Here is a 24,069-nt window from a genome sequence, read left to right as displayed (position 1 = left end):
GAGGATAGAAAATCCATGTAACAGGGATTCATTTTATGTTAGAAAGCAGTGAGGGCGGAACTTTGGTGCTTGCTCCGGGGTTTCGGGGAGCAGTAAGTGGAGCCCACCTTCCGCTGCTTCCTCAGACACGTTCTGGAGGAAAGCAGAGACGCATCGTGTCTTCCTTACTCTGCTCTTCACCTGCTTTTACAGGTCGGTACACGGTGCTCGCACCGAAAATGTTGTTTATTGTCACCATGGTTACCCACGTTAATGTGAATGGGAGAGTTAAGGCGGTCCGCCAAAGTTATTTATATGTAAACACGGGAGAAAACCAGAGGAGTGTCCCGCGCGACCGCACCGCGAGCCCGCTCGTTAGGTGGAGCGCTCGTGAAGCAGAGTCAGTGCGCTCCTATGCTCTGTGCAAACGTGTTGTAATGCTCCAATCAAATCAGTTCTGTGAGATGTGAATGTTAATAGTTCTGTTAAAGTGACTGAGTAGATTAGCTAGTGTAACACAAGCACTCTGAGCAACTCTGTGTAGCTAACAGAGGCATTCATGGGTTGATTCAACAAGCTGTGTTTCATGATGCACTAAATAGTGATTTTGCCAGTAAATTACTGGAGGGAACAAATGTAATGTATTTACCAATGCTGTTATTGAATAGAACTGTTTAGCCAGTAAGACACTGCAGAAGACAATGTGATGTGTTTATTGATATGATAAAAGGATGTAGCTGTTATGGAAAGAAGTGTGAACTTGAGAAACTGAACCAGTTAAAAAGAGTATATTTCACTGATGTTGTGAAATAAGTACATGTAATTGATGTGAATGAGGAACCAGCTGAACAGTATATTGAAAGCTCATGTTTAGTGTTTTATAGCATTTATTTGTGTGAAATAAATCAGACTCAGACACGTTCTGGAGGAAAGCAGAGACGCATCGTGTCTTCCTTACTCTGCTCTTCACCTGCTTTTACAGGTAACATATTTGTCATCGAGGTCTTCATCCTTGGGACCCGTAACATAGTAACTTCTTCATTGTTATACTTCTATAGTTTTCCCATTTTGTGAGCTGTGGATGTGGAAAGTGTCTCAGTGACACATCCACATGAAAACGGCGTTACCTTCGTTCATTTGCACGTCAAATGAACGAGCTGTTTGGACTTTAACGTCACAGCTGATGCTTCGATACTCGAACTCAAGAGTTCAGCTTCCACTCAGAGGTACAAGTACACACAGCAAAGATAAACGTGTACACAAGGTGGAACCCACAAGTGCACAGCTCCAACCAGAGATGGGCAGTAATCCGATTACTTTTTTGAAGAAACGAGTAAAGTGAGGGATTACTATTGCAAAAAAGGTAATTAGATTACTGTTACTTTCCCGTAAGCACGCTGCGTTACTGCGTTACTAAAACCGCAGCTGTGTGCAGATGAACAATGGATAATCTATCGAGTGTGGAGAGAGTGTGAGCGTGCAGCGTTTAAAGCGTGGAAGCACTGACCTTACTTTGAGTTTGACTCTGTAAAAAGTGACAAAAACATTAGCATCCGCTGTTCACTGCGTGGGAAGACAACATGCTCACTCACTATGTGTTAATGGGCACGCTTATTTATAACTTTGATAAAATGTCATAAAAATAATTCCATGCCAGCTCACCATTGGTGATCAGGTAGTTTCTGTTCCAGTTCCAGTCCCATAAATCATGAAGCTTGCTGCCAGAAAAGCTTCAAATCTCCTTTGAAAGCTGTTTGTGGTCTTGATTGTGGGAGCTTCAGTTGTCTGACTCCAGCTGCCACACAGTGCTCACTGATATCATTTGCAAAAACCCCAGTGTGACAATATTTATCAGTGAAGCAGAAATCAGGAAGTGACGACTTTTCTTTGAACATTTGCTAAGGCTAAGCTGTGCTTTCTACCACAGTTGGGAATTTCCTGGTTTACAACAAATTATTGTGTCAACACCGCATAAGATTTCAAACTACAGGAAAATCACTGGAGTTATAAGAGGCAGACAACCACACACACACCACATGCATGCTGTTGCTATTTATTGTGGATTAACCTGTCAAGGGCAAGAACAAAATAATTCTGCCTCAAATACAGGAAATCATAGCTTTCCTGTATTTCCTCCATTGTTGGCATGCTGGTTAGTGCTGTTGCTCCACAGTAAGAAGGTCCTGGGCTAAATTATCCATGAATGTAAACGGCTGTGTGTTTCTATCTGATAGACTGGTGAGCTGTCCAGGGTGTACCCTGCCTGGTAACCTATCACTTCAGGGTTATTTCCCAGCCCTGCTGCAACCAGGATAGAGATAGGAGGATGGTAGTTGTTGTAGACCCATTCAATTTCAATTGAAGGATTAAAATGTTCCAGGAGCTCAACTTACTCCATCTGAACATGTTTCAATCGTGTTTTATGAACACAACATGCAGCTTTACTGAATATGAAAAGGTTGTGTTGATTTAACTCAGTTGTTTAAGTTTCTGCCAAAGCAAAACCTTTGTGTGCAACCAGTGTCCACTATTGAATCAAGTAAATCCAACATGTTTTTGTCAGTGCAAAAGGAGTTACGGTGCCTGTATTCCTGCACAATATTGTCCCGGGAGGGAGGAAAACTTTCTGGTGAAGTTTTGGTTGATTTTTGGGTTTTGCTTGACACTAGGTTGATTTTATCAGTGAGGTTTGGATTGTTTTCTTTCTCTAAGAGAGAGAAAGATGGTTTTATGCTTGGACATGTTTGCAATGGGCCCCAGTATTTGTTACTTTATTAGTATTTTATTGGTTGCGTTTGTTTGTGCTTTTGTTACAGTGCACTGAGATAAGAACATCTGAGAGGTGTGATCCACCGGTGGTGATATTTTGGTATTTTGTGAGTTCCCGATTTAACAAATCAGCTCTTTAATCCAGACCTGAGAGGTTGAACTTTAAAGCGCTATAAAATATTCTTACTGGAAACAGTGGCAAAGTGTTTTTCTCCATGATTATAATGGGCTTGGGAGAAATTCACTTATATGTGACATTGATCACATGAGAAATCCTGAGCCTAAAAGGATTGCAGCGAGTCAATCCAGTCCAAAAACAAGGAGCTGTTTTCCTTTAAAATGATGACGTCATCCTGCTGGTGATGGAGGCTCGAATAGGCTGCGCGTGAGACTCCATTATCAGCAATATCTGGTATGAATGTGTGTGGATGTATGCATGTGACTGGACTGTGATGGACTGATGACTAAAAGTTTAACTGACTTGATACTGAGACAAAAACGGTGCCGACTTTAGGATTAGTGAATGTCCACAACAATTCACCCAGCCTGTAGAAGAAAGGTGGAGGTTTTGTCTTGCTTTGTTTGTGCAGGAGCAGAAGGATGACAGAGACTAAAGGGGGAGGCTGTAGCTTCACATGAGTGTGAGCTGCAGACTGAACCCTTTGGTTGCTAATGTTGAGTCACTGATGTTTGCATTAAGAAAATTGTGTTTTATTAGCTGTGTTTTAATTAAGGTATCACATTATATTGTTGGGAATGTTAAATGCTAAAGTGAAGAAAAGCTTTGATTTCACTCATGACTGAACATGTTATTATTAACCATAGCAGGCCACTGTAAAGAGTCAATTAACTGTTACAGAGGAAAAAAAGGCCAAAAACTCTGTGAATACCTATGAATAACAGGCAATGATAGACTTGTCACATTCAAAATAGAGATATGTAATAACAAACACGGGTCCGTGTCATTTAGGTTCTCCATTGAAATAGTCAATCATTTAGAAAAGTAGAATATATATATATATGTCTCAATGCTGTTTCTCAATAATATTAAAAACCTAAAAACTATTGTTGTGGAAGATAGAAGTCACTGTGACAGCCCTCTGACTGTGGAGGACGTTTGTAATCCTATTTCTGCACTTAAGGCCAACAAATCTCCCGGCACAGATGGTTTAACTGCAGAGTTTTATGAATCATTTTCTAATCTCCTGGCTCCGTTCTTACTGCAGCTTTTCATAGGAAGTGTAGAGAATAACATCCTCCCTCCTACTCTTACTCAGGGTCTCATAACACTTATTCCAAAGCCAAACAAAGACTTACTTCTTATTGATAATTGGAGACCCATCTGTCTGCTCAATGATGACTAGGGATGGGTACCGGTGTCCGGTGCCATGATGGCACCGGTTCTGACATAAACGGTAGTAACCAGACCGAAAAGCAGCGCACATTTCGGTGCTTTATTTCGGTGCTTTTTTTCCTGAGCCTTGATACACTTCTAGCCAATCATTTTACGTTTCCGAGGATAGTAGGCGGGGCCAGGTACGTACGTTCTGTTAGAGCAGAGCTACCGATTAGAAATGCCCAAGACGAAGCGGTCAAAAGTCTGGCTGTACTTCACAGCAAAATATGCAAACTCAGCAGCCTGCAACAAGTGCTTTAAGCTGATACTGTGATACTGTCAAAGGAGGTAACACCTCAAATCCGATGAAACACCTGGCGACGCATAGCGGGTTTTTTAAAGCCGAGAAATGCACCGTATTTGATGGCAGCAGCAGCCGTTCTTCTCTGTTGTTCGCGTGTAATTTACGTTGAGTAGGCTAACCACGTTATTACATTAATGCATGTAAGGTGAACTAGCAAACATCATCATAGCTACATGCGGCTGTCTTCTTGTTTGATGGCAGATACTCCCTTCACGGTTTTTGGATAAAGTTTGTATTTTTTCCATTGGTTAAGCACTGCTTCCAGCTAAGAGTGATACCATATATGCCCCATAGCTGCAGAAAAGGCTAACATTGTTATCTTTTTACACAAAACCAGCTGAACATGAGAGGTTTTTGGACCAATTTTGTGTTCTCCATTCTTTAAGCACCGGTTTGAGCACCGTTTGAGCACCGGCACCGTTTCAAAAGTACCGATTTGGCACCGGTATCGGATAAAACCTAAACGATACCCATCCCTAATGATGACTATGAGATTATGGCTTTAGTACTTGCTAACAGAATGAAAGAGTTCTTGGACACAATTATCGATGAGACACAATCAGGCTTTATGAGAAACAGACACCTTTCTAAGAACATGAGACTGGTTTTAGATCTACTTGATTACTCTGATTTGGTATCTGACTATAGCTTCATTCTCTTCCTGGATTTTTAAAAGGCTTTTGATACAATTGAACATCAATTTATTTTCCAGTCTTTGGAAAAATTTGGCATTTTTCTGTAAAGCTATCAAAACCTTGTACACGAATGGCAATAGCTCAATTAAAACGATTAAGACTCCATCCCGAGATTTGACCTGTTATACAAGGAATCAGCACAGCTGATAAGGAGCTCATCATCAGCCAGCTAGCTGATGACACCACACTCTTCTTGAAGAATGCAAATCAAATCCGTCCAGCCCTTAGTGTTATTAGTGATTTCTCTGAGGCATCTGCTTTATGTCGAAATCTAAAAAAATGTGAATTACTAGCAATTAAAGGCTGCACTGCAAATGCTCTCTGTAACATTTCTGTTAAACAAGAAGTCACATATCCAGGACTGTTAACATCCAAAGACCAAAAGTCAAGATGCTTGTCAAACTTGTCAAACACTGTTGGGGAATTCTCAATGGTGCTTGGTGCCATACCCTCAGGGACTTTAATGTTATATAAAAACACTGACAGCTCAATATCTGCCTCAGTCACTCTCCCTGATCCAGCTGAGTCAGCAGTGGGAAAAAATCTGCTTTTCACAGGAACTTGGTAACAGCAATAAGAGAATACGTAGTTTATTCCAAGAAGATATCATGTCTCTCCCATATATAGAATATCTTACTGGAACCGACATGTTCCAGATATCACCTGGAAGACAGTCTGGATGATCCCATAAATATCTAATTGTGAACAAGGTGAAGGAAATCTCATATAAAATTCTTCATAAATGTTACCCAGCCAGTCACTATATGGTAACATTTAAAAGAGACATAAATACTAATTGAACTTTCTGTGGGGATCATCCAGAAACTGTGGCACATCTCTTTTGGTTCCTCTACACAGAGATTCTGGAAGAATTTAGCAGTTTTGTTATTGTCCGTATTTTAAGGGAGTTTTCTTTACGATGGGAAAATGTTTTATTCTTTTTCTTTAAGTTCCCCAGGAAGAATGATAAATGTTTTTTTATAAAAAAATTGTTAATACTTTTAGCTATTTTATATCCATAAATGTAAGTTTATTAATAAAACACCATATTTCTGCCTTTTTATAAGGATATAAATTATAAATACAATCAATTTCAGACTCAACCAACAAAAAGCCTCTCAGAACAATATTTATATTGTAACAGTTGCTATTGTAATGCAGTGTATCACCACATGGCGGCGCCTCCTGTCTCACGACTGGTGTCACCCCCTTTTTGTTCTTCTTCGCACTCCTCCTGTAATGGATGCTCCCGTGTGTACGCGGACTAGTGTGCTCTTTAGTAATGTGTGGTAGAGGTAGCACTTTTATTTTTGATATTGTAAATAAATGAGTACTTTTTGGAAAGTCAGAAGCTGTTTCTCATTCGCTATCCACCTGCACACCTCTGCGGCTGGCTTCATCTCCACTGCACGTTACAACTGGTGCCCGAACTTTTTCCCCTTGGACTTCAGACAATTTTTGCATCCCGCCGAGGATTCTTCTCTTCTAGCACGTGAACTGTCTTGGAAATCCCCCCAGTTTTGCGGACGCTCGGACGTTTTCTCCAGCCATGGCCGCAGCCTCAGCTCAGGTGGGACCCGACTAATTTCTGGATACCGTGGTGTGCCGCTGCTCCGCTTGGGAGAAAGAAAAAGAGAGAAGCTGACTCCGCGACGCGAATGGACTCCGTGGATTTTTTATTTGTTGTTGGTTTCGTCTTCTAAGGATTAATTCTTCTGTGGAGAGCCTGGACATGAACATTTCTGCTGGCTTTTCATTCCCCTTTCCCTCTGCTGAGACTGACTGTAGCACATGTAAGTGATAGCTTGGCCGACTACAACCGTTGGTGCTGGTCTTCGGCTCAGTATAACGAAACGACTTAAAACTAATCTTGCATTGAGCTCTAGTGTTGCAGATATGCTATTGTAATAACATGGTTCTGATCACTCCAGTCTAATTTCAGTTGTTGGGCGAAATTTTATATGTGGTTTTTCTAAATTTAATCTTGAACGCATTTTTGCAGTTTTGTCTTTCTAGTCTGACCTAACTGACTCTTTTACTGCTATATCAATAACTGCTCTGTGCCCTGGAGCGGCTTAATTTTTTTGAAATCGCAATGGCACACTGCCCAGACGACTCTGACTCAGACATGGAACTTACCTCGTTACCTATGTGCCAGATAGTTGAAAATGTGACTCCTAGCCTTAGCCAACAAGTGGTGGAGTTAAGAACTGAGGTGAATAAGCTTAGTGATTGTTTACGTGACTCACTGAACATACAGCAGAGTTTACTAAGGCAGTGGGACCAACTCACAACGGGGAACTCTCCCCCTCCTGCAGTCCCACAGTCTCCTGTTTTCCCAATGGCCACATCGACACCTCATGTTCATGTGATGGACAAAACTGAACCCACCAACAGTACCAACTGTACCTGCCCAGCAACCCATTTCAACCTACAAATCCTTTCCTCCCATCTCACTCACTTAAACTCAGCAGCACTTCCAGAGTGATTGCGGCAGCTTTACATCACGCAAAGCTGGAGCCTCCTGTGTATGCTGGGGACGGAAAAGTGCAACCTGAGGACTGGTTAAATGCAGTTGGCACATACAAAGCCTCATTGAACCTAACTGATGGGCAATTGCTAAACGAACTGCCACACTTTCTTGCAAAAGAGCCCGGGAAATGGTTCAAGGCACTGAGCTCCCACATCACATCATGGGCTCAATTCTGTCAACTGTTTAAGACAGTTTTTCTGCCCTCCGACAACCAAGAATGCATCCTGAGAGGAATTTTGGATCGTGTTCAGGCTCAGGACGAGCCACTCCCAACCCTTGTCGCCCACATGTTGAGTGAGTTTGACAAACTGAAGAGCCCCCCACCTGAAAAAGACAGAATTGACCTAATTAGTAAACATGCTCTCGAAAAATACAGAGTTGCCCTGTATGGCGCTAATGTCACTTCTGTAATGGACCTGCTGCTACGTGCTCATGAGCTTCACTCAGTGCTTGGACCACAAAGACCACAGCCTGCTTTATGTAGCAAAGACAACTATAAGCCTGAACCTTACTGCTTCAAATGCTCTCAGCCAGGGTTCACTACACGCACCTGCCCAAACTGTAACACCCACAACGAGCCTCGAACACCACTAGGCATGGCCCAGTCCAGCCATTGCCAGCACCTGGCCCCTCTGACCCTGGCCATGAAAAGGTGGAATTAAGCAGCACCACATCCCAGCCACAATACAGGCAGTCGGGAAACTACAGGGGGGGGGGAGGACATTTCACAGAGGCCAACCTTCCCCCAATTACTAACGGAGCCTCACACGCCCGATTCACTACAGGGTGGACACAGTCTTGGACACTTGGAAGACAATTTTTCACAAGTCCACTGGAATACCCCACTAAGAACGAAAGTGAACTTCAATGCTTCATCTGTGGATGCTACCCTCGACACGGGTGCTTCCCTCTCGGCTGTACGAACAGATCTCATTCAAGTAAATGACTCTTACCCTAGAAACACAAGTGAGTGGAATGGTCCTGCAGTTAACCTCGCCAATAATGCTCCCTGTATCCCTGTTGGTGTTATTTGGCTCAATATTCATGAACAAGAACTTTTACCAGCGTTTTGCCATAATACCAGATTTGTCCTCTCCTTTCATTCTGGGAATGGATTTTATGGCAAGAGCTTCTGTTTCTATTCACATTCCCACTAGACGAGTCTACATTGAGGACATCCCCTGCCCACTCGCAGACAATGAAGAGGACCTTCAAAATGATTACTCACATTCACCTGGAACACTGATGTCTTTGGACTTGGTTCGCTCCGACTTAACAGCCAAACTGTCTGAAGCAAGTCTCTCAGAGAACAACAAGGATGCTTTACTAAATCTGCTCAGCAAGTTTAGCTCCTTGTTTGATGGTCAACTTGGTCGAACGGCTCTCACTGAGCACGCCATAGAGACTGGCAATGCAACACCTGTCAATCTCCCACCCTATTGCACGTCACCTGCTAAGAAACGTGTGATTGAAGAACAAGTGCAACAAATGTTGAAGGACAACATCTTTGAACCTTCCACAAGCCCTTGGGCAGCTCCTGTAGTCATTGTAAATAGAGCGGCCATGGAACCAAGGTTTTGTGTGGACTTTCGAGGGCTCAACCAAGTTACCCGAAAAGACTCTTATCCCCTGCCTCGTGTAGATGAGTCTTTGGACTTTCTGGCAAGAGGAAAGTTTGTCTCGACATTGGACTTAGCGCGAGGCTATTGGCAGGTTGCTGTAGCAGAGGACTCGAAGCCTAAAACTGCCTTCATCTCTCACTGCGGTCTCTTCCAGTTTCGGGTGCTGCCCTTTGGGCTCTGCAACGCACCTGCAACTTTTCAGAGACTCATGAACTGTGTGCTTGCTGGCCTCATTTACAAAACGTGCGCAGTCTACCTGGATGACATTGTTATCGCCTCACCTACCTTTGAACAGCACTTAGTGGATCTTGAGGAGGTGCTGGGCAGACTCCAGGCTGCTGGCTTGTCATTGAAGCTCAAAAAGTGCCAATTCTGCCTCGATGAATTCACCTTTCTCGGGTACCGCATCACATCATCAGGTGTTAAGCCCGATCCGGACAAAGTAAAGGCGGTTAAGGAGTTTGATACCCCAACCTCAGTGAAACACGTCCGTCAGTTCCTTGGCTTGACTGGCTATTATCGACGCTTCATTCAGAATTATGCCCGCCATGCCGAACCTCTTCACGCCATCACCAGAAAGGACAATGCTTTCCACTGGGACGACAGCTGTCGAAGGGCCATGGACACTTTGAAGGATCATGTCACATCAGCCCCGATCCTGTCATTTCCAGACTTCAACCGTCCCTTTTCCATTCACGCCGATGCATGTGACATTGGTCTTGGGGCAGTGTTGATGCAAAAGGATGACAAGGGTCGTGAGTACGTTGTGGCTTTTGCTAGTCGCTCCCTTCACAAAGCTGAACTCCCCTGCTGCACTTCAGAGAATGAGTGACTTGCTGTGATATGGGCTCTGGAACACTTCCGCCCTCGTCAAAACCCAACGGGCCGACTCGCCCGCTGGTCACTTCGTTTGCAGGACTTTGATTTCACAATAGTGCACAAACCTGGTGCACAGAACAAAGTTCCCGACGCACTGTCACGCAACCCTTTGCCTCTGACCTGTGACAGGCCGACTGATCTTTTACCAGATCATGCTGTTATGGGCAGCCTGGACATTCGTACTCTGCCCCCCGTCATTCTGGCTGACCGTTCACAATTCAGACAGCTGCAGTTAGACGATCATGTCACAGGTCCACTCCTCAGAGACATTGAAGCAGACTCTCTGAACAGCTCGGACAATGCCACCTTGTTACAGTATGTTGTGTATGACTCTCTTTTGTATCACAGAGAACCCAAGTCCACATGTGCTTTGCACCCTTTGAAAGAGCTGAAACTGTTTGCCCCTACTTCCATGAGAGGCACCTTGCTGGACTATTACCATGACCACCCCACAGCAGGTCACTTGGGTGTTTCTAAGACATTGGCTAGACTGCGTTTTAGGTTTTTCTGGCCCAAAATGGCAGCTGATGTGAAACGCTATGTGATTTCATGCTCAGTGTGCCAACTCACCAAGCCAAGTCAGAAAAAAGCAGCCGGTCTTATGGTTCCCATTGTCCCCCAGAAACCCTGGCAGTATGTGGGTGTGGATTTTGTTGGGCCACTTCCCCGCACCCCCACTGGTAATGCTTATTTGATCGTGTTTGTTGACTATTTGACTAAATGGGTTGAAGCCAGTGCTGTCAAAGAAGCTACATCTCAGGTAGCAGCTGGTAAATTCGTCACTGACATTTTTGCTAGGCATGGTACACCCACTTACCATGACAGCTATATGGAGAGGAATCTGTCTCCCAAGGCCCTACTTGGATATAGGGGGCCCGGCTCTCCGAGGCCGTGTTATCTCAGAAGGGTTCATCCAGACTCTCCTGTCGACTGGCTTTTCATCCCCTCGGTGAGTGGAATATATGAACGTGAAGGCTCTGATCCCGAGAATTTACGCCCTTTAATTCGAGAAACTCGAGCTTCTTCCAACAACAATGTTTTCACCCCGCTGTCTATGGCGCTCTTTAATGCCCGATCTTTGACGAATAAATCGTTTGTGCTTAACGATTTTATTGTTTCTAAAAATCTGGACTTCCTGTTTTTGACTGAGACCTGGCAACGGGGGTCGGATTATTCGGCTACTATTGAAATGTGCCCATATGGCTTCTCTGTCATTAGCCAGCCTCGAGGATCTGGTCGTGGAGGAGGCCTCGCGGTGGCATTTCAGAGCCGTTTTAACTGCCGTTCAGTGAAAGTTGGACACTTTCTGTCTTTTGAACTGCAGCTCATCAAAATCGGAAAGAAGGATCCTTTTTACTGTGTGTTGGTTTATCGCCCTCCTGGCCCAAACAGCTCGTTTTTAGCCGAGTTTAGTGATTTTCTGTCCTCTACTATGAGGTTGTCTAAATTGCTTCTTGTGGGGGATTTTAATATACATGTTGATGATGAGTTCGACCTCTTTGCTAGGGGTTTTACCAGCATCATGGACTCTTTTCATTTTATCCAACATGTATCTGGCCCCACACATAACAAAGGCCATACACTGGACCTTGTTTTTTCTTTGGGTCTGAATATTGATTATATTTATTCTAAGGACATTTTTATTTCTGACCATTATTGTGTCTTTTTTAATATGTCTTTTTATGAGCCTATGTCTCCTGTTCATCGGACAGTTATTTCCCGCACTTTAAACTCCTCCACAGCACAGAAGTTCTCTGATGCTTTTAATTTAACATTATCCCCACAAAACGATGTTGATTTTTCTATAGATCTATTCAATTATCATTGTCTTTCGATCTTAGATGAAATCTGTCCGATTAAAATGAGACCTGTGCTTGTTTCCAAGTCTGTACCCTGGTTAAATGACAACATTCGTCTTATAAAACGTAATTGTCGTAAAGCTGAGCGGTTATGGAGGAAAACCCACTTAAATGTTCATCTCCTTTATTTAAAGGATCTTTTAGCCTCCTTTGACAATGCTATTAGAGTTGCGAGGGCTGCTTACTTTTCTCAGTTGGTTTCAAAGAGCAGAGGTAATCCTAAAGTTTTATTTGATACTATTACTAATATTATTACTCCTGCTCCACCTGCTGCTATTATTTCTTCTGTGTAAGATTGTGAAACTTTTCTTGCTTTCTTTTTAGAAAAAATTAGCAACATAGGGAAAAACCTGTCTTTTTCAGCGTCTGCGCTGTCTGTTCCCACGCCAGCTCGGCCTGTTGTTTTAGAAGGTTTTTCACCTGTTTCACTACCAGAGCTGGGAAAAATAGTTAGTGCAACAAAATTATCCTCTTGCTCTCTTGATTTTTTACCTGCATCATTATTCAAAAATGTCTTTTACTCTACTGCTCCCTGTATTCTTACTATAATTAATACCTCCTTGGCCTCGGGCATAGTCCCTGCCTATTTTAAAACTGCTGTTATACATCCCTTGTTAAAAAAGCCTATGCTGGACCCATCTCTCACTAGCAATTATAGACCGATCTCAAAAATTCCGTTAATTGCTAAGATTCTAGAGAAGATCGTGGCTAAGCAGCTTACAGCAGTTTTAGATAAATATAGTATTTTCGACAAATTTCAATCTGGCTTTCGTAAAGTTCATTCCACTGAAACAGCCCTTCTTAGAGTTTCTAATGATATTCTGTTACAAATTGATGCAGGTAAATGTTCTGTTCTCTTAATGTTGGATCTTACGTCGGTTCTCCTCGTATCTCTCTGAACGATATTCTTCTGTGGCAGTTTCTAAGTATAGATCATCTTCTGCGTCCCTGTCTTTTGGTGTGCCACAAGGCTCTGTGCTAGGGCCATTACTGTTTCTAGTTTATTTACTCCCTCTCCAGCACATTTTGAGCCCTTTTGAGGATATTTGTTACCATTGTTATGCAGACGATATCCAACTCTATATATCTTTTAAACCGGAAGAGGCTTCTAAGCTGCGGCTTTTAAATGTGTGCTTGGAAACCATTAAAGGCTGGATGGCTGAAAACTTCCTCCAACTAAATGAAAATAAAACCGAAGTCCTCTTATGTGCCCCAGATAGACATATACCCAGTATAATAAATGCTCTTGGTCCTCTTTCAACGTTTGTAAAACCATCTGTCAGGAACTTAGGGATTATCCTTGATCCTGCTCTTACGTTAGATAGTCATGTTAAATCTCTTGTTCGGTCTTGCTTTTATCATTTAAGAAATATTTCTAAATTGAGCTCTATAATATCCTATACCGAACTGGAAATTGTTATTCATGCTTTTATCTCTTCACGACTGGATTATTGCAATTCCCTGTTTACTTGTCTAAACAAAGGTTCTTTGGAGCGTCTGCAGATCGTTCAGAATGCTGCAGCAAGACTTTTGACGAAAGCTTCTAAATATTCACATATAACACCGTTGCTTATGCAGTTACATTGGCTTCCTGTCGAATTTAGAGTCCATTTTAAGATTTTGGTTTTAACTTTTAAGGCTCTTCAACAACAAGCACCACCATATATTATGAGCGCACCCCAGGTCAGACGCTCAGTCTAACTTTACTGCTAAACTTGCACCACTGTTTCAGGGACCATTGTGTGTATCTCAGAGACTTAGTGATGTTAATTACAGGCTCACTTGGGTGGACTCCGGTGTGGATGCAGGTGTTTATCATGTTGTGAACATGCAACCGTTCCATACCTGGGACTCTCTCACTTCCAAAGAACATTCTGTTTCATTGCCTGCTGAGAGAGAGACCGCAGAGGGTCTGAACTCCCTGGCCCCCCTGCAGACACTGACATTGACTCTGAGCCATTCCCCTTTGATTTACCGGACATTGACTCTTCTTCTGGTGTGGGCGCTGTTCCAGAGAGTGTTTCACCCAGATCTGTCCAGCACCCAGCTGCTGGTGGACATTACAATCTCAGGCCCAGACGTTGCCCCAGAGTTACGTCTGGCTGGAGCAACAAAAGATGGACTAATGATTTTCACACAACCAGGCTTGATCTGAAGTGAAATGTTTTGGTTAAACCTGTTTGATGCTGTCTTGTTGCATTGCTACTTTGAGTCATGATATGTAGATGTTTCTGTTTGCTCTACTTAATCCAGTTTTATGGCTCTTTCGTGCGTTAAGGTTCATTCTTGGCATTTACTTAGAAAAAAAAAAAAGAACAAAAGAAAAAAGTGAAAAAAACTAAGAAAACTGATTTTCCACTGTACATATTCGTCTTATTTTTACCAATTTCATTTTTAAATGGTCTTTTGCCCTGTGTGTGTGCACCAATCTTAGCTGTAACCTATATGTATAGGGTACTGTTAGGTGTGGTGTGTGCTTTTTCAGCTGTGTACGGCTGAGGACAGCCTTTTTCTCACCAGGGGGGGACTATGTAACAGTTGCTATTGTAATGCAGTGTATCACCACATGGCGGCGCCTCCTGTCTCACGACTGGTGTCACCCCCTTTTTGTTCTTCTTCGCACTCCTCCTGTAATGGATGCTCCCGTGTGTACGCGGACTAGTGTGCTCTTTAGTAATGTGTGGTAGAGGTAGCACTTTTATTTTTGATATTGTAAATAAATGAGTACTTTTTGGAAAGTCAGAAGCTGTTGCTCATTCGCTATCCACCTGCACACCTCCGCGGCTGGCTTCATCTCCACTGCATGTTACAATATGTTGATTTTTTTCGCCTACTCATATCATAATTTTTTTACTCCTGGTTCTGTATGTTCATGTTCTGTTCTTTTGTAAACTTCATCTGTTTGTATGTTGTATACTCATTGTGTTTCAATAAAGTTCGATTTAAAAAAAGGTACGTTCTAAACGAAGCTTCAGACGTCACTGATCACGTGACTCTGGCCAAACGAATCAAGCCTCGACACGGTGCTTCTGAAGCAGCGCGTTGATCTTTCTGACACACGCACCGGAGCGTCAGCTTCAAGCGGACCATCACTACGTCTCACATCTAAAGGTGTCAAGGTAACTTTGAACTGAGTTCAGTCAATCTGGAGTTTTTCCAAGTTTTCTGTTGCTCTCTGTGAGAGAAGAGCGTTAAAGGCGGGGCTCTCCAGAGTCCAGCAAAACAGGAAACCACAGCTGGGTGTGTGTAAGTGTGCAAACCAATAGAATGCATCGTGGTGGGGGGGCATCACGGGCAAGAAAAAAAATAAAATAATCGGTCGTACCCATGCTTCCCCGACGTCATGCCAGCGCATATTGGGAAATTCGTAGGCACCGATCGGTTTTCTATCAGCCATTTGCTGGGAGTAAGGGCGCCCTCCGTTTGCGAGGTGCGCCTGCTGCTGGCGACACAGGGAGGAGAGGGCGGGGCGGCGGGGAGTCTCTGGCTGGCTGGAGCGGCATCTAATAACCAACTCGCAAAACAAAATAAAAACAACAAACAGATATTATGATACAGACTTATAATCTGCACCCATGTTTTTTCTAAATTCTATAAAGTGAGCGCGAGAGCCCTCGGTGCGCCTGCGCGCTGCTGAAGTCAAAGTAAACTTTATTGTCATCTCCGCTACAGACAGTCCAGCATATAGAGAGACGAGACGACGAGGCTGCAGTTACAGCGGTGCAAGTAAACAAACAATAAATATAAGAAGAGTAAGAAAATAAATCTACACTTTAGGACTCGGGGTAAAGGATCAATAACAATTTAAATTTATAATTTACAGTTTGATGATTTAAAGTCTCACACAACCCGTCAAAAGGGGCGGGGCCGGCTGCTTCCAAGTAGAGCGCATTTCATTTATGATGTAAATCCAAGCCCATCATGGATTCACGATCTGAATCCTGGGTTGTGTGAAATCCCAGAAATCAACCTTAGACAAAGTGAATCTGTGAACTAAGGTGTAGGTCTGTTAGGTTAATTGTGCTGATCCTCGGGTTGGGGGATTTGTGTTTGTACTGGAGCGCAAAATTCAAACCAATGTTAGTTAATGTTAGGGCTGCACGATTTTGCATAAAATGAGAATCACGATTTTTTTGGCTTAGAATTGAGATCATGATTCTCTCATAACAATAAATAAACATAAAACAACAAATGTCTCACGTTTTGTTGTTGCAGCAAAATGTTGTCCTGCTTGAAATTCCGTCTCCACCGTTGCTCGACGCTGCGTGTACAGAGCAGGTAGTGCAACAATAGAAAAATAGTTGCTGGACGGCACTGTGTAGCGTTTGTCTAGGGTGTTGATCGTTTTCCTAAATCCCTCGTTTTGCACAGTGTTGATGGAGCCATATCTTTGGTCAGGTGATAAGTGATAGCCTCCGTAATGTCTTTGTGCCTGCGGGAGTTCGACGTGTATAGGGAAGCGCTGTATAAGGTTCCCGTTATTGATGTTTGGGTGGTTGACCGGGACGGATTTTCTCCTGTCACTTTCTCGTCATCCCTGACGTGCTCTCCGTTGTTGTTTCCCTGCTAATTTTAGCATCACATGGCACAGCTTCTGTATCACGTGGTATAAGGCTCCGCCCTTGTCATTTGTTGAGCAGGAAGAGTGAGCGCTTGTTTTCATGCAGAGTACGTCCCGGATCAAAATGTGAAGTTTTACAAATCACCACTTCTTTAGTTAATATCATTTCAGTCTCAGACAATCTCGTTTCTCTTACAGAGGTTGAATGCACCTTCTGCGGATGGCCGTACCACACAGTGTACGTGGACTTCCCCTGCACAGAAGGCAACTACAAATGCTGTGAATGCTAAATAAACGGAAACAAATGATCCCTGTTGTCTTTGCTTGATGATTGGTTTGAGTCTTGACAATCCACATTGCTGGCGTTGCATCTTTCAATGCCAGCAATGGCAGGTATCAGTGCTCAAACCTTTTGTGTTGTTTCCAACAAGTTGCCCACCTCGGGAAACAAAAATGTGTTCTTTTACTTGTCAGATGAACATATGAGACACTTTGACTCTTCAGTGCAGTGTGGAGCCTAACAAAGATCTGTTTTGTGTCCCAGCTGATCAGCAGGAGGAGGAGAGTCTGACGGAGCAGCAGAGGAACATTTTCAGCTACTTGGACTCAGCTCAGCCACTACAGAGGAAACAATGAGCTCAACACAGAAGGTGACAGACAGAGCAGGACCATATGACCAAAGATATTTATCACCATATACATTTGAACATTTGCCATAACGATGTAGCTGACGATAGAATTGACACCAGACAAAATACTTTACAGCTGCACAACTTTATTAAAAACCCATCAATGTATTTTCACTGAAACAAGCAGCTGTTGTTTATGTGCATTAAAGTTATATAAAAATGTAACAGTGCAAATGCAAATTCCTCGCTGACAGTTTAACCAAAAGGCGTTTCCAGTGGAAACTGGCCGACACATCCTGAGCATAACCATGTATAATATCCACTAAACTTCAGAAGAGGTTATACAGTCGTGGCCAAAAGGTTTGAGAATTGCATAAATATTGGAACCTGGAGAAGTTGCTGCTTAAGTTTTTATAATAGCATTTTGCCTGCACTCCAGAATGTTATGAGGAGTGATCAGATGAACTGCATCGTCCTTCTTTGCCATGAAAACGAACTTAATCCCCAAAAAGCCTTACCACTGCATTTCATTGCTGTCATCAAAGGACGTGCTGAGACCATTTCAGTGATCGTCTTCTTAACTCAGGTGAGAATGTTGGCGAGCACGAGGCTGGAGATCATCATGGCTGTATCCCGATTCAGGTTCTGCAGCTTTAAAGTCCTCAAGGGCCGCGGACTCAAAGACCGCTAAGGCCGAAGTGCGAGGCTCGTAGGCTCGTGAAATGGGACGTCTAGCCTCCGTCGCGCTGCCCAGGTTGCCTAGCAACCATGATACTAACAGCTGGAAACGTTTCATACAGCTTTGTTTGACAGAAATGAAGGAGAACATATTTAGTTCATTTGTTTCTACATGAGCTCTGTGTGATTTGATGAGTATCTGAGGCTGAGACCACAGGACTGTGAAACATGATTGTTGGGCTTCATTTCTGTGCTGCTGGCTCTTCCTCCTCCTCTTCCTCACACACTGCTGAGTTTGTCCTGGTGGATCATCAGGGGTGCAAAGCCTCACAGATGATGTGCAGCAGTGGCTCCCTCAGTCTGTCCTCACTCTGGACACTTGCAGTCGTCACACATGGAAATCAAATGTGTGATAAGCTGCAGGATTCAAACACAAGTGTAACTTATAAACACATGTTCATACTTTTATTCCACAATCAGAGAGAAAGAAACAGAGAGAGTGCAGGACAGACAGACAGGTGACAGTCTCAGGTGTACACACTGCTACACAACAGCACCAGAGAAGCAGGATTTAGTGTTTGTGTTATTACGAGTGTAAACAAGAAGAGTTCCAGATGGTGCAGTGGACACATGTGTGACTGCTGTGATTAAAGCATCTTTCTTTCAGCTTAACGAGTGAACCGTCAGCTCGTTCAAACACACGTTAAAGTGCGTTTGGCTCGACACCACCGAACAGAGGCAGCAATATAACACAGCTAACATTAACAGTGCAGTGGATCCTGCTTGTGCCGTGATGTTCAGGACTGCAAACCGAGCAGCATCACTGACTTTCAGCTTGTTGTGTTTGTGGATATATGACTGACTTTAATTATCCACAAAATCATCACATTCTCTGTCAGATTAAGGTCGACTATTGAACGGCGTATATTTTAAAGGCTTTAAAACCAAGTTAACGCTGAAAGTACAAACATCACTAATGTCACATAACTCTGCCGACAAGGCATAGCTATGGCTATGAAATGCTCTTTGTGTATCACTTCTTCATTATGAAAGATGTCATTAATGCACTAGTAATGTCTCATCTGGAGTATTGTTCAATCATTTGGTCAGCAGCTAATAAGACAGATCTTAACAGACTTCAGTTAGTCCAGAATAAGGCGTCCAGATTAGTGTGAAGATGTTCATACTATACTAATATTGATAAAATGCATAATAACCTTTCTTGGCTTCCTGTACAGGCTAAAATATTCTATGGCTTACTTGTAGTTCTAAAGAAAGCAATTCTGTTAAACACACCACATTTATTCTGCTCAGCTGCAGTATCCAGATGAAATACATCATCATATTACACAGTTTTCAACAAGCTGCAATTTAGTAAATGCTCGAGTTAAGTAACGTTTTGTAAAACTGTTACATTTAGAGCAACTTTTAAGTGGAATAAGTTGCCTTAAAAAATTAGAGAATTATTCAAAACTTCAATGAACACTTAAAAGCCGATTTACAGAGCTTTTAGTTGTTGTAAATATTGTAAGACGTGATTTGTTTTTGAAATTTGTGTAATGTGCCTCAATGTTATTGATATTATTATTATTATTATTATTGATTGCTTATATTTGAACAATTGTGAAACCTCACTGTGGATGTAAGAGTGAAATTATGTGGATATCTTGAATCCACTTTATTGTGTAATATTTTATGTGAGTATTTGACGGAAGACGAGCAACATCTGTTGTGGAAGCTAACGGGGTTCCTTTAGAATAAACAAACATAGGATTTATTATCACTGAATAATTCTGTATAAATCTATACAAATTATAGAAATATGTAATAGGAAACAACAAAATAATCTAAATTATAAAATAATGTGTGTGTGTGTGTGTGTGTGTGTGTGTGTGTGTGTGTGTGTGTGTGTGTGCATGATTTTAGTGTTTGAACAGTCATGAATTATCTTTAACAGCAGGTTGGATGTAATGTGTTAGAACTACCAGCAGGTGGGGATAAGAGACCTTTAAGGTGTTTGGTGCCACGCTCCACCTTCAGGTTTAAAACTAGTGTTAATGGAGTTTGAAGGTTGAGTTTGTTCCACGACTGCATTTCACTCACTGCCTCTGTTTGTATCTCTGTCACTGCAGGACCAACATGGAGCCAGAAGTCAGCGCTCTCAGGAGGCCGACAAACCTCACAGAAGAAAGGGAGAGAAAAAACACACCTGTGACGAGTGTGGGAAGGGTTTTACTCTGAGGGCTAAACTAAAACGGCATCAGGTCATCCACACTGGAGAGAGACCGTTCAGCTGTGACTTGTGTGGCAGAGCTTTTACTCACAGTAGCAGCTTACAGAGGCATCTAGTTACCCACTCTGGAATTAAGGCATACAGCTGTGACGAGTGTGGGAAAGGTTTTACTGAGAAGGCTTCACTAAAACAGCATCAGGTCATCCACACTGGAGAGAGACCGTTCAGCTGTGACTTGTGTGGAAAGTCTTTTTCCTTGAAGGGTTACCTAAAAAAACACCAACTCATCCACAGTGGAGTTAAAGCGTACAGCTGTGATCAGTGTGGCAGAGCTTTTACTCACAGTAGCAGCTTACAGAGTCATCTAGTTACCCACTCTGGAATTAAGGCATACAGCTGTGATCAGTGTGGCAGAGCTTTTACTCACAGTAGCAACTTACAGAAGCATCTAGTTACCCACTCTGGAATTAAGCCATACAGCTGTGACATCTGTGGAAAAACTTTCAGCCAGAGAGGGAGCCGAAATACACACCTACGCATTCACACCAGACATGATGTGTACTGCTGTGAACAGTGTGGCAAATACTTTACAACAGACGCACAGTTACAACGACACATGTTTACCCACACTGAGGAGAGACCTTATCGATGTGACCTGTGTGAGAAGACTTTTAAAACTCCACGTTACCTGAGACAACACCAACAGATCCACACCAGAAAGAGACTCTACAAGTGCAGCTACTGTGAGGTATGTATTTATATTGTTATCTTGTCATTTTAGCCTGACTGTTTGGAACAACTCTGCTCATTAAACTGTGTTAGCATGTTAGCAATTCTACTGCATGGAAAAGCAGCTCTGAGTGATTATTCAGATTTTCCTTTCAGTTATGATTTTAGTATTACTGTAGTATTATGGTGGTAGTATTGTAGTTATTGCAGCCCAGTAAACTGAGTGTGTTAACTGAAACAGTCAAATGTAGTTGGACGTCTGCAGAGATGCTCTTTATTTCAGGCGACGTTCAGGATACAAATGTTGAAGGACTGACTTACACTGTCTTTGTGTCTTTGTTTAGAAGCAGAGCGACACAGATGGATCCAGTTCTCAACCCTGTCATCACTGTGGTGGTGGGAAAGACTTTCATTGTGACCTCTGTGGAAAAACTTTCAGTCGGCAAAAGACCCTAAAACTACATCAACGTAGACACACTGGAGACAAACTGAAATACTGCAAAGAATGTGGGAGAAGCTTCACCACACCAAGTGATTTAAAACAACATGAACTGATTCACAGTGGGGTTAAAAAGCACCTCTGTGATCAGTGTGGGTCATCCTTCACCACTGAAGGTCAGCTTAAATCACACAAACGAGTCCACACAGGAGAGAAACCACACAAGTGCAGACACTGTGACAGAAGCTTCTCACGGTCAGGTAATCGTAACATTCATGAACGTGTACACATGGAAGGAAACTACAGCTGTGACCAGTGTGACAAGAGCTTCAGGAATCTCAGTTCATACTCTGAACACAAACGATCCCACGTTACTAATAAACTGTTTCACTGTTACCAATGTGCCCAAACATTCACCTCATTGTCTGCTCTGTGCAAACATCAGCGCGATCACTCAGGGCTGAAATCACTCCCATCACTGGATCACAGTGAATCTGAAGACACAGAAAGATCCTCTGGTTTCTGTGTCAGACTCTAAAAGCTTGAGATCAGGCTCCACAGAGTTCAGATAGAATCATTTAAACTTGTGTTGAACTGAACTGGTTGCTGGGCTGAACTTCTACATAATACAGATCTACATGGGATCTTCTTTTCTGTTGTTTTACTGAGTCAGTTTTGTCCTTTTTTCTCTGTCCTGGTTTTGCTCGTCTGTAAATGATTGAAACTCAGTCAAATAGTTCATTGTTCTCCAGCAAAACGTTTTGGAAACTCATGTTTAACCTTTAAAACTCTGACATGTTTTAGCACACAAGGCTTCATCGGGGAGTTCACTCATGATTGGACCATGAGAACAAAGGTTTTTAGTTCTTTCAAAGAGTCTTGGAGATGTTTGATGTTTCTGTTTTTCTGAAACCACCTGAAAGAAAAACTATTTTTCTTGCTTTATGTAGTGTGGAAGTTTTTAATGTTTCTTCATCTGTGATGTTCTTGAATGTGTTCACGTGAAGATGGTACAAATAAACTGTCCTTTCAGCTTTAGCTCCTAATTTATTCATTATTTATGGATGTAGCACAGCAGCCGTCTCTTGATTAACACATGGAGGGCTCGGGATCTGATGGTGTCGTCTCCCTAATTTGCCCACTCAGTAAATCTCACTCATGGCCAAGAAATTGAAATAAATCTTGTTTCCCTGCTGGATAGTGATCCACTGTAACTCTGCTCCTCCTTCCTGTTTAGGATTTCTGTGGCTGAAGTAAAATTCCCTCCATCCATCACTTATCCCAGCTAACCCAAAGTGAAATAAAGTTTTGCTGGTCTTAAAAAAGCATTACAATAATGGGCATTACCAATGCAAACTGAATGATACAGAAGATGAAAGAAGAGACTTTGATCAGTTAATAAAGCTCATGATCTGGATTCATTGTGGCTGCTACACAGATACTTCTGGGTCACTTCTCTCAGTTAGGAACCTTCCTCACCAAACTGACTGTTGGACCACACCCCTGGTTTCATGAGAAATTGTTTCAGCCATGATTTCTCTTCCTGTATTTCAGAGTAAAGACTGAAGTGACAAATGGAAGCATGTTTAAAAAACACAATGTGAGAGAGACGTTGAGGTCCTTAGAAGTTACCCTGGGTTTTTCTGTCACCCTGCTAGATGTTACACACCTTGTTATTGGACTGATTTCTACTGCTGGACTACTCCTGCGGAGAGTAACAATACTCTTACTAATTAGCTCCCTTTCACACCTTTGGGGATATTTATTTTTGTGTTTGCAGCGCTGTGAGCCAGAACAGCGAGAGAAAAATCTGCAACAGCGACGAGCCGAATGCTTACGTGAATCGCAGCAGCTGCACATGTGCTACGCTGAATTAGAGGATATCTTTGCTCTGGATTTCTATTTCTACTCTTTCATTTCTATATGATTCTTCTTGCATCTAAACAAAGATGATTCAATTTGCTAAATGTTGATGGCTCTTCGTGCTCAGGTGTAAATGAGACGTAATATTTGCTCTTGGTTTGGTTCTCCTGTACAGAACCTTGCAGTACAACAGAAACCTAAAAACATTATTTGTAGTTGTTATTCTTAGTTGTTCTGCTGCCTAAATACCACAGGGATTGATTATGAAGTTATTGAGCTGCACATACTTTACAACCTGCTTAAGTTCGAGGTCACAGCGTCTGTAGAGCAGCTGGAACATAATGAAGTCTACAAGGTTAAAGTTTTCTCTTCAGTTATTGTTCTTTCTGCTGCTTGGTTTGATGGATCTGAGAGCTTTTGTTTTTATTATTGTTATTATAATTATCATGAATATTTTACTCTCTAGAAGCTTTAAAATAGTGTTTGTGTTTGAAAAAATTGATTTAAGAATTGAACAGAAACATCTGTCCTTCTGAAAATCGCCCAAAGGCACGGAGACAAAGTCAAAGGATGCAACCTGTAACTTTCTCTTCCTTCATGTCAGGACCATCATCCATGATTTATATAAAATGCATATAGCAACAGTAGCACTTTAGTTTGGACTTTATGATTTCTGTAACTGGAAAATATTATTTTGTTTAAAGACAGAAGAGACCGCATAGTTGCAACATCAAAGGGAAATATTAATTAATTAGCATCAAGTATATTTGTTGCTTAAGCGTTTGCACTATAACTTAAGTAGGATTATAACTTTTAAGGAAGGAAAGATTTCAGATATTTAGTTCACTGTTTCAGTTATTTTATATGAAATTAAAACATTTACGTTGGTCAAATATGATGC

General features: G+C 42.3%; 2 protein-coding genes across 5 annotated transcripts in view; one reads left to right on the top strand and one right to left on the bottom strand.

The window, feature by feature from the left end:
• Positions 1-24,069, bottom strand: part of LOC309702177 (NACHT, LRR and PYD domains-containing protein 3-like) — a 330,494-nt gene that overhangs the window by 128,336 nt on the left and 178,089 nt on the right. The window lies entirely within an intron of this gene.
• On the top strand, positions 881-23,307 carry LOC309702298 (uncharacterized protein). Of its 4 annotated transcripts, XM_082526916.1 has the most exons (5): positions 881-961; positions 17,142-17,247; positions 20,037-20,168; positions 20,337-20,885; positions 21,211-23,307. In XM_082526916.1, the coding sequence occupies exons 2-5, from the start codon at positions 17,230-17,232 to the stop codon at positions 21,841-21,843; spliced, it is 1,332 nt and encodes a 443-aa protein (XP_082383042.1). In that variant the 5' UTR covers positions 881-961; positions 17,142-17,229; the 3' UTR covers positions 21,844-23,307. The 4 variants fall into 4 exon arrangements, with proteins under 4 accessions (XP_082383042.1, XP_082383039.1, XP_082383041.1 ...); XM_082526913.1 differs by having other exon boundaries at positions 20,037-20,885; XM_082526915.1 differs by lacking the exon at positions 881-961 and adding an exon at positions 6,164-6,936 and having other exon boundaries at positions 20,037-20,885.

This window comes from Aulonocara stuartgranti, assembly GCF_965226115.1.
Source record: "Aulonocara stuartgranti genome assembly, chromosome: 3".
NCBI classification, from domain to species: Eukaryota; Metazoa; Chordata; class Actinopteri; order Cichliformes; family Cichlidae; genus Aulonocara; species Aulonocara stuartgranti.
Note: the sequence above shows the minus strand (reverse complement) of the source record. Positions and strands in the feature narration are given on the sequence as shown.